At 31.9% G+C, this 12,421-nt stretch overlaps 1 protein-coding gene across 3 annotated transcripts in view; it reads right to left on the minus strand.

Moving 5' to 3' along the window:
• The window catches only part of mthl1 (adhesion G-protein coupled receptor methuselah-like 1), a 454,070-nt gene that overhangs the window by 216,232 nt on the left and 225,417 nt on the right, over nucleotides 1-12,421 (minus strand). For all 3 annotated transcript variants that reach the window (XM_076396250.1, XM_076396252.1, XM_076396253.1), the window contains exon 3: nucleotides 11,121-11,199. In XM_076396250.1, the coding sequence (XP_076252365.1) occupies nucleotides 11,121-11,199 (79 nt within the window). The remainder of the gene's footprint in view (nucleotides 1-11,120; nucleotides 11,200-12,421) is intronic.

The following is a 12,421-nucleotide window of genomic DNA, read 5'->3' on the forward strand; positions in this document are numbered from 1 at the left end:
TGTGTATTTTAGGAGATTTTTATTTGTCAATTATTGAAAAGAATCCTTAACATTTTACTTTTGTGGGAATAAGTAAAAGGGCGATGAACCCATTGGTACGTGATGTTACCTTCTTAAAAAATCCATTAAAAAACAGGAAAATTAAGTATTGGAAATTTTATAGCGTTAAAAAGTTGAATTGAACAAAATAATTGATCGAGCTGTACTCGTTTACTGTTTCTACAAGGTGTACCAGAAAGTCATTACAGTTTTTTTAACGATAAGATACTACGCTTAAATATATTTTTTTTATTAATTACATCGTATATTCGATACGCTTAGTACAAAAAATTAGTGACAGATGCTAAAAAGTTGATTTATTTTGAAAACCCTACGAGAAAAAAATCATGGTTATGACCTGCCGAAGTAAGACCACGCTCTGTGTTTGGTGGGGCCAGAGTGGCGTAGTGAATTACGAACTGCTGAGACTATCAGCTTTTCGCATGCACGAGACACGCGCTTGCAGAGCAGCCCTTCGCCAATTTAGAATAGTCTATAATGCGCCCGAAGATACGGTGAAGTGATTTTACAGCACGATACAGCCGTCTCATAAAGCAGAATCAGTCAAGGAAGCTTTGAAAGGACTTGGATGGGACATATCGCACTCGCCGTACTCTCAAGACCTTGCTTCGTGCGACTATCAAGATTTCGCATCAATGCGACACGCGAAATGCGCATCTTGCAGAGCAGCAGTTTGCCAATTTCGAAGAAGTTAGAAAATGGCTCAATGAATCATTTTTCTGAGATGCCATGCATAAGTTGCCTGAAAGATATGCAAGATGAATAGAATCAATATTTTATTACTAAATAAATGTTTCCATTTCCTTGAAAATTATAGCTTTTTCCGAAAAAAAAAACGGTTATCACTTCTGGTGCACCTGGTACTACCATTTAAAAGTTTGGGATCATAAGATATAATTTGGAACTAATAAGGCAATTAAAAAAAAGATATTAAAACAGATAATTTATAATTTTTTTATTAATTACATCTTATATTATATATGCTTAGTACAATCTTAATTTATAAATTTATTTTTTACTACTATTGTGTTTTCCCAAAAATTATTTATTAAGATCAAAAAAATTTCTATAAGTTTCTCTTAAAATTTCTACTTCGTCAATTTTTTAATTACTTCTTCACAAATTTTACTAATTCTTTTTACTTTTCCCCGGTGTCTTCCATTCACTTTGAAGGTATACCCAATATCAGACCCGGGCATACTCGCTTTACTTTAATTAAAATACAACTTGCAAAATACTATCGCGCATCTATCTAAAATACGAAATATAAAACAATTTTAAGTATTATATTTGAAATATAAAGTTAAAACTATACCATTTTAACCATGTTTATTTAAAATACAAAATACAAACAGGTGTTAGGCCTTATATATAAAATAAAACTAATCGAGATCAGCCTATTAATCAGTAGAAGAAGAATTTCCTTCCACAAACACTGTGAAACTATTTAATGAGACCATCGAGTGGTTACATTTCTGGAGGTTTCAAGTTATCCCACGAAAACCTAGGCCATCTTCTTCCATAAGAAGGGTTTGGACTGAGCATTTCGCGTATTAAAATCGAGAACTCACATATTTCATGATGAGAAGCAGCCACCTATCTTGGTCTTTTCTCATCCAAAATTTAAGTAGAATTCCCATATTCACAGGTCAAGGTATTACGATATGCGGTTCCCGCTCATCAATCGGCCAGCAGGTTTCTTTTTCTCCCCTGTACAAGTTACTGTTTCGATCAGTCGTTCTATACGGCTCCAGTATATATCTCAAATATGTCTTACCTAGTCAGGTGGAACATCCTCAAAGTTTTCAGAATAAAATTCTTGGGCGAATAATCAATATCCCCTCGTTTTTCAAGAATAATCAAATTCATGGAGAAACGGATGCCCCCCAAGTTAAATTTTCAATTTAGTTAACGTAAATAAACTAAGTAAAGTGAAGTGTTTCACTAATTGGCAATAAAATGTAACTGAAATTGTCAGCTGTGAGCAACCAAGGCGCAAAGTGAACTAATTGATTAATAAACAAACAAAAGGTTTCCGAAGGCAGTTTACATTAGGGAGCTCTGGAAGAGGCTCCCCACCAATGACGAGAAAACCAATTTTATATAGGAAGAAAGTCCAGAAGTTTAGTCTTAATTGTAATAAATTAATTATCTTATATCTGAACTTAAATTTAATTGATAAATATTTCTCCGCTACATTTCTCGATATTTCTCAAGGGTTCGACAAGGTGTGGCATACTGGACTGCATGTTAAAATGAAAAAGTTTTTGCCCCATAAACACTTTCAACTGCTGAAATTATACGTCACAGGCAGACATTTTATTGTCAAACAAGGTGATGAATACACGGAGCTACACCTAATATATTCGGGTGTTCTGTAGGGCAGTGTTCTTGGCCCACTGTTATATCTATTGTATATAACTGATCTACCGACCTCAAGAAACACTACTGTTGCAACATATGCTGACAATACAGCGATTCTATCATTACATGAGGATAAAATATCAGCCACAAGAAAAATTGTGGTTCAAAAAGTGGCATATAAAAACAAATGAGATAAAATCTACCCATGTGATATTCACTCATTGTAGAAGAACTAGAATGTATTGGCTGTTAGGGCGTAAATCTAAATTATTATTAGATAACAAAGTTTTGCTGTATAAGTCAATACTTAGGCCCATTTCGACCTATGATATTGAAGAACTACCAAATCTAACATAGCTATCCTCCAGAGGTTCCAGAATAAAGTGTTGCCCCATATTACGTGTCCAACAAACTGATTCAGCGCGATATACCCTTAGAAGCCATAACGAGTGTGATTCGAAGAAGTGCGTTAGTGCGAAGTGCTCTGAGAGACTATTAGTGCATCCCAATGTACTCGCCAAACAGTTAAATGTGCATGATGACACTGTAGTGCATAGGCTCAAATGCAAACTATCATACGAACTGATTAATAGACACATAGAGTGAGATTTAATAATCTCTAGAATAAGTTAGGATAGACTTTAAAATAAGTTAGAATAGTATCTAGAATAAGAATTAGCTTATAAGCAGTAGATTGCTTACTGAAGCGATCTTCTACATGTCAGGGTAATTATATTACATAAAGCAAATCATATGATAATACTTATAGCCCACGGGCAGACTGTTGAAGTTCTAAGAGATTAATAAAAATATATATATCTTACCCAGATAATAAGATACTGGACTTATTACCTTTCGCTTAATATTCAGAAAAAGAGTGAATTATCCCGAACATATCTCAGTGTTTATTAATTTCCATTTCGATACCGGAACAGTTTTTTCCTAATAAATTTCAATCCAAAATTTACTTCCACTTTCGCTCGCTTATAATGTATGTAATCAAAAAGTTATAAACGTGGTGTAAAACAAATGTTGTATATAATTTATTCGAAATAATTGCCGATATTCGAATAATATAAAACTAGAATAAAATGGGAAGAAAAATAGTGTCTGATTCTAAAACGAATTTAAATTAAAACATGTACGAAAAAACTTTGAATGGACTATAATAACTAAATAATAAGTTCCTGCGTCTAATAGAGTCCTCAGAAGTAGTGTGGATGCATCCATATACTATAGGAACAATTAAGTTTATTCAAAACAAATTTAAGTTATTGTAGATACTTTCTAAGTTAGTTGGCAACGACTAGTAATAATACATTAATAAATTTGAAAAAATCATATAGGAGGTATAAAATATTTCGTCGTTTATATATAAAAAAATAAGAACGCATTGTAAAATAATATAATTATAATTTTGGCAGTACATACGAGGTATGTTCAAAAAATAACAAAAATTATATATATATATATATATATATATATATATATATATATATATTGATCCATTTCCCTAGATATTAAGCAGTCGAGTCAAAACTCCTTCCAAGCCAGGTGGTTGTTCCAAGCTAGGGTGTGTAATTTCTGTTTTATTTTGATTGCCTCTATATGCATTCGAAAGGGCATTTTAAACATAATATATTATAATACTTAATTAATCGTTTATGTAAAACTATTTTATGAATAAACATTCAACAAATGATCAGCTATATTCGTGGCTGCGTCCAAAGCCTTCGATATAGTTCTGAATAAATGATTCATATATAAACTCCACTAAATGATACCAAAATAATACGCTGAACTCTGCAACTCTTACATCTATATTAATCTGGGAGTTAAACAAGAAAAAGCTTACTCAAAAAATGAGGAAACAAAAGCAGGTGTACAGCAAGACAATGTTTTGAGTCCTGTTCTTTACCTACTTCAAATATGCGATATACAACAAATACAAAATATTACTACGGTTACATTGATTAATGAAATTGTATATATCATATCATATATATTGTATATAATATATATGATATATATATCTTAACCAGATAATAAGACACTGGACTTATTACCTATCGCTTAATATCAACAAAAACAGTGAATTATTCCGAACATATCCATTAATTTCTATTTCAATATCGGAACAGTTTTTTCCTAATAAATTTCGATCCAAAATTTACTTCAACTTTCGTTCGCTTATAATGTATGTAATTAAAAAGTTATAAACGTGGCGTAAAACAAATGTTGTATATAATTTATTCGAAATAATTGCCGGCATTATAAATTACGCTCAAAAACATTTCGGTTATCTAATCCTGCTGCGCATTTTCGCGGATCCAGACGGAACAGGAATAGACACATCACACATCAAATGATCCAGAAACAGTTTTATTGTTTAAATGGCTTTTCGATGTTATTCGAACGTAATTAATTCAATATTTTCCTGCTGCCAGAAGCCCGTGTTAACAATGGGAGCGATCCGCATTGTGACGCATTCAAATAGCTTTTCCGTGTTGGGCGTATCGCGTTTTCCCATCGACCGATATCTGACGGGTTTCCGAACAGTAAAACCGCAGATTTACGGAACAAATTAAAACAAATCGATGTCAAGTACGTCGTAAAGTTTATCGGGATGCCATTCGGCTATTAGACAGACCCGTACTTGGTCGATATTACGGCTATCACGAGGCGAATTTATTGAGTCAGTTATTATTTCATTGATTGGGGTAGTTATGGGTATGTGATGGTCTCGTTTTGAATACCATAATAATAGTTAGCCGTACTACACTTATGTTCCCACGAAGAAAATATCGTAATTAGTCTATATCATTTCTGTTTTATTTTGATTGCCTCTATATGCATTCGAAAGGGTATTTTAATCATAATATATATATATAATAATATATTAATTAAGCGTTTATATAAAACTATTGTATGAATAAACATTCAACAATTTTTTTCTACTCTTCGTGATTCCACAATCTTCCCTATTGGCTATAAGTATTTCTTATCTCTATATTATAAATACATGGCATATGGAAAATCACTTCATTAAGCAATTTTCTGTATAAAATATTATCTTAATTTGTTAGTCTTATTCTACAGTCTACATGTGTCCAGTAATCAGATCAAGCGGTGTTAAACGTTTTAGTCTATATATTTCACTATCACGTCGCATATTTAGCTGATTAGCGACTACACTGGAATGCACTAACCTTCTTTGGAAGTGCTTCACACAAATACGTTGAATTACACTCGTTATAAGTTCTAGAGGAATATCGCGTTATATCACTTTATTTGAAATATAGTACGGAGCATTAACAATGGCACGCAACACTTTATTTTGGAACCGTTGAATGATGGATATACTAGATTCGCTAGCGGTACCCCATAGTTGGATTCCATATGACCAAATAGGCTTGAGTATGGACTCTACAGCAATACCTTGTTATCTAATGATAACTTGAATTTGCGCCCGATGAGCCAATACATTTGATATTTTTTTAAGTCCAAGCTGTTTCCGTTTAGAGATTATGTGCTTCTTCCAGGTTAGGCGTCGATCTAAGTACATACGAAGATATTTAACATGCTCTGCTTGGGGGAGTTGACAATGATTGCTATTCACTGGTGGACATGTACTCCTACGCAGGGTAAACGTTAAATGCGTGGATTTTGTTTCATTGGCTTTAATACGCCATGTCTTCAACATAATTGTATTTGATCCAGGTGGGTTTGTAGGTTTATTGATATTGTGACTGGATCTTCAAGGATGCTAAGATTGCTGTGCCGTGTGCGTATATTACCACAGTAGTTATTTTTGTAGTGGGCAGATCGGCCGTATACAGAAGATACAGCAATGGACCCAGTATACTACTTTGCGGAACTCCTGAATAAATGGGATTTAATTCGGTATGTTCATCGCCTTGATTTACAATATATCTAGAAAAGCAGCCGAACAATATCTTTTGGCATTTGGGTCAGTGTTTATTTTGTTTGCAAGTCTGGAATAATTTTTCTTTTTTCTTTTATATAGTTTAGCTTCTTTATGCATAATTCCTCGAAAACTTTCGACATTATCGGTAATAAAATTATAGGTCGGTAGGATGTCACATCTTCTGGTATTTTTCCAGGTTTAAGAATTATTAATATTTTAGCTACTTTCCAGATGCTAGGGAAATAATTAATTCGTAGCATAGCATTAAATATGAATGTTAATAGTTTTATACCCTTCTCTGATAGTTCTTTTAATATTTTACCAGTAATCAAGTCATAACCAGGAGCTTATTTAATATTAATCTCGCTCATTATTGTTTGTTTAACTTCAACAAACTTATAAATTCAATAAATTATCATATATATTCGTGGCTGTGTCCTAAGCCTTCGATAAAGTATTGAATAAATTATTCATATATAAACTCCACTAAATGATAACAAAATAATACGCTGAACTCTGAAACTCCTGAATCAACATTATTCTGGGATTTTTGGAGTTAAACAAGAAAAAGCTTACACAAAAAATGAAAGAAACGAAAGCAGGTGAACAGCAAGACAATGTTTGGAGTCCTGTTCTTTACCTACTTCATATATGGGATATACAACAAATACAAAATATTACTATGGTTACATTGGCTTATGAAATTGTGATATTTGCTATTGAAGGCAATAACGAAGAAGCAATCAGAAAACTGCGATACGCAAATAATAATATAAATAAGTATACTAAGACATGGTGAATAAAAGTCAATGAGAGTAAATCAGTGCATATTGAATTCATCTACAACCAAACTGTTCATACGCCAAGAAATATGAATAACACTATTATCCCATACAGTAATAACGCTAAGTTGAATGAAGATAACGAATCTTGATGTAAACTCCGTTGGAAGGAGTTTAATAAGTTGAGGTTGTATGAGCAAATATTAAAAAGCCATATAGCTGCACCCCATACAGCTATAAAATGCTATGTTAAAAAATTCTAGCAGAAGCAATATCAACATAATACAAGCATTTAAGAATTCTGAAAAGTCCTGAGAAATACCGTGGATGTACCCAGATACTATAAGAACAATTATTTTCACACAGAACAGACAATGTCATACAGAAAATTAAGATGTTCGCAATAGGACATGAGGAAAGACTCCACTCCAATGTTTATACTAGTGTTGGGAAATATCGACCGAAAACGACTATCGACTGCTCAGTAATTGACTACTTTTTATTATTGACTGTTTCAGTCGCTATTTTTGGTTCGACTGATTTTACTATTTTTTACCAGTGATTGTTTCAGTCGCTATTTTCGGTCCGCTTATGAACAAGACCATCCTGGTAGACCTTATCGAAAGTTTGTGCCACATATATAACGAAACATACCTCCATAGACTTTTTCAATTACATCTGTTATTCCATGGACGTGACCAATGATCGTATGTTTGTTAACAAAGCCAACTGATGCTTTTTTCTTTCTATTATAATAAAATATGATCTGCAATCTGCAAAAGAGGCTCAACATTCTGCCATAAAACTATAAAAATATAACAATATTTTGGGAAATAAGTATTACAATTATATAAACATAATTAAGAATTTTGCTCAGTTATCTCTCTCTCTGATAGCTTAAGAAAAACTTATTTTCAAGAATATTCGATGTCACTTCTAGTATTTTTTTCAAGACAGCCGAATTCATTTAAAAACCTATATAAACAAGCACAACTATAAATAATCCTATGTCACAACTATTCCAAAGATCTAGTACAAGAAAATAAGTATATAAAGACGTAAAATATCTTAGATACCTAAATTGCGATGCGAACTGTTACTGCAAAAGTGTAAATTATTTTAAAATTACGTTTTTTTAAACCAATCTCCGAAATATTTTAACCAAATTCCTGTGGAATAAGATCAAACGAACTACTATTACTAGATTCCCGATTAATATTTATGACGTCTTTTACTTGCCAAATATCTGATTTTATTACGAGAGGCCATTTTATAAATATAATATACGAACTGGAAACTAAAATAAACAATATTCGATTGCAAGGTATCGTATGTTGTAATATGAAATCGTTACATGTTTTAGCGCCACATTCGTATATATTTGAATATAAGCCGATAAGCGTTTACTTTATTTCATACGACTATTATAAGTTGGGACTTCCATATTTGACCGTATCGGTTTCAAACAGAAGCTACTTTATATCTCATTATTGTTCGGATTATGTGAGATGAGGATGAGTTGGTTATATTATCTTATTCATTGTTGTCCAAGTATGGAAAAATATTCGTTGTGACATATCTTGAAGAAGAATAATAAAAACTTATTGAAATATTTATCTCTTAGCAAATTCAAATTATTTATCATCATATTGAGCGAGTATATTAAAAAAAAGAAAAAAAATCGTATAGAAACAAAAAAAAAATTATTCGTTATTTAGAAGAAAATTACATATAGTCTGTTCAACGTTATTTTGTACATACGTTATCTAAATTTGTGACATCAAAACGTCGCTATGTTGCCCCATCAACTCTGAGTTTTAGTTCAGTTTTTTGTATGTCAAAATTCTAATTTAAACAAAATAGTTGAACAAAAATGCTATCATCAAATATAAGTAATTTTAACATTATAGTACATCTAAAAAATACAGTTAATTATACAGCCACAATAGTTTATAGGTTAGAGTTATAACCTCTTATCCCTATTGTTTTCAAGAATCTTGCATACGTCTGAAAACCGGACGACTTTTGACAACTTGGTGTCTCTCTTTAACTAGAATAAAATGAGAAGGAAAATATAGTCCGGTTCTAAAACGATTTTACTAATTGCGGCAGGCAATATATTAAACACCTTGATGACGTATGTACAAAATAAGTTTGAATAGACTATAATAACTGGACCTCCGTTTGGGGGCTAAATGCTTTAACAACAACACCATAAAAGCAATTGTTTGTAATATTTCTACGAGGTTATATATGTTATAGTTAGTGCTTTAAAAGAAAACTGAATGGCTTTTGCGTTGAACGACTTCCGATTTTCCGTCATATCAGCTCGGTAATGACATTACACATAAATATCTGATCATTTTAGACAAAAAATAAGAGAAATTTGAGCGTTTCCCTCAATTTTCCCCCGGCCCCCAACCATATCCTGACTAGGTTCCAATAGGACCACACCTCGGAAGTGCACTCTTTCGAATAAAAAAATTTTGAAAATCGTCTTATTTGGTGACACCTGACAATAACAAGAAAACTATCAATATAGAGAAAAATGTATAGACACTTTCTACACAAATTTCTCAATTTTACAACAAAACTAATTGAAGCTACACAGTCCATTACTTTTTAACACACCTCATATAGCGTATCTTCAAATCCATCTAACTTTTGGTATCGTCATATAAGGAGAACCTACACAGGTTATACGTCACAAATAAAAACAAGTAGTAATCAGAAATACCAACGTTTGGTCAATACGGTGGATTATTTATGATTTTTCTTTCCATTTATGCATTTTCATATAGATTTTTCATGAACTTTACCAAAGATATAACCGAACTGGAAATAATTGGTTTAATGCCTAAATTTGATTTTCATTGTAGAGTGCCTCGGCTTCAAATAGAAACCACTTTGTATTTTATTACCATTTAGATTATTTGAAATCAGAATGGTTTGGTTAAAAAATATATATTGTCAACTATTTAAAGGCAATTCAAAAAAACTGAACGAATACTAAAATATTTATGTATTCATATTACAAATTCAAAATATTTAATGTCTACTGGTTACTTATTAGGTATGTTACTAATGTAAGGACTATGAAATCATTTTAAAATCTTTTTTTGTACAAACTCTAAACTCATTTGTGCAACACATGAAGGAATTAATACATCTCAGCACAGTTTTAGCTTCGGGTACTTCTTACTATGATCTTTTTGTCTTTTATTCTTGTTACTTTGTAAGCTAATAAAATGTGACTAAAAGCTGTTAGCTCTAAACATCATTTTTAATTAATAGCAAACTTCATCCAATAAACGAACATGTTAAATCATTAGGACCAAAGCTCGAAACTATTTCTGATTCAAATATATTCACTGGTAACTTTACAATAACAATAAACATTGGCATTAATATATCTAAAAAATATATAAATAGAGGTAGTAAAAAACCAGATGCTTTAAAATTAATTCACAGTGCAAAATAACAAATAACACAGTAACAAATTTTCTAAAACTCGATGAACCGTCTTTATCCAATTTGAATAATATGCTATATTAATATTAAAGACCTAATACAAATACATAAAACAAGTCGGTATGTCCCTTAATCGTTCAGTGTATATGAGAAGAATATTTAACAAAATGGTGTAATAAAAAACCAAACAATACATGCTCCGAATGTAATAATTCAACGGATAACAATGCCTACTAATGATGGAGATAATTTGATGGTATTTTGCTACCAATTACGCCATAGTTACAAATAAATTATACCTCACGTACTTTGAATAAACCCAAGATTGATATTATTCATACGTCAGTTATAAGTCTTGTTAACTGTAAAAGGAAATGAATTCATTTTTCCAATTGCATGTTACAACCTTATATATTTCACATTACAATAAAATAACCAGTTAGTAACTGTAAATCCATATAAAGAGGAGCGAGCTTTAGCTAAATCCAAATTATACTTGTATAGTTCGTACTTACCGGAAAGTCCACCAGATGTTGAAGCACATGGTATTGAGCCAGAAGAAAGCCGCCAGAAAGAAGAAATGCATGAAGACAGCTGAAATAAAAAGAAAGAATTCCTTAAATATTTTCATAAATATCGTTATTCCTGTTACACATACTGATAATTGATTTAAATATTATAAATGTTGGTGAAACATCAATTAATCATAACTAAAATCTTTCATGAAAACGCTGCGTAGGGTTTTTATTTCATGGCGTAATGATTATTAAATTAAAATTAAATTCTGCAAATAATTGTTTTTGGGGGTTTCTGACATAGTTGCCAATTCTTTCCAAAATTTAGTACACATGATGACTTTTTAAAAGATTATGTGCGCATTTACAATGACATTAATTTAATATACCAAGTCTCCATATTCTTAATTTCAAGTGTTGTTAGTGTATTGTTAATAGATAATAAATATACTGGTCGATAAGTTAATTTTAAAGAATTTTTAAAGGAAAAATGGCGGTACTATGTATGGTACATTAGCAATCAACCAAAATTATGTTGAAGCCTCACTAACAGACTTTTCACTTTTTAACAAATTTCATTCATTTATTTTTTGTACCGAGTATATCTCATTTGCGAGAAGCTTTACGTTTTTATGTCACTTTGAGAAAAAGGGTTGCTGAAGGTCCAATGCAATGCAATAACCAACCATGCTCGATTTTAGCATGTAAATACTGCTTTAACGTTTTAGAAGTGGCGATGGTGATACCGAAGAACGTTCTGAACAGCCAAAAAATGCAAAAGGTGAGGATTTAAAGGCATTACTCCCTGAAAGCATCGATGGGGATTAACTATCAACTCCTATTGGTACGTCTAAGACAAGCACTGCGCGTAATATTATCCTATATTATTGAGCATATTATTGACTGTACCATGTTTGTTGACTGCCAAAATTCGGATAGAATATACAGCGACCAGTACCAAAGAAGGCATGGGTTCAAATAATAGAGAGGTATTTAAAATATAAGAGGTTAACAGTATCTAATACCAAAATAACTGAAGCTTATGGCCAGCGGTATCGACGCCTATTGAAGAATATTAGAGGTTCTGTGCGTATTTGTTTAGATACTGCTACTCTAGGTTCTTCTAAGCGTCAGCTAATATCTGATGATGATGATGATGTCATTTTCGGAACAGTTTACCGCATCTTCCACACAAAAGGTCGATTTCGCTACAAAAATCTGTGAGAAATTCGTCAACCTTTCATTCGACAGTCATGTCCAAACCATTGTAATCTGACTCCCTGAGTTTGTCCATTCCACTA

The sequence above is a fragment of the Rhynchophorus ferrugineus genome, unplaced genomic scaffold (genome assembly GCF_030347505.1).
Source record: "Rhynchophorus ferrugineus isolate W39M unplaced genomic scaffold, kcgeb_rfMv2 rfM2, whole genome shotgun sequence".
Taxonomy (NCBI): domain Eukaryota; kingdom Metazoa; phylum Arthropoda; class Insecta; order Coleoptera; family Curculionidae; genus Rhynchophorus; species Rhynchophorus ferrugineus.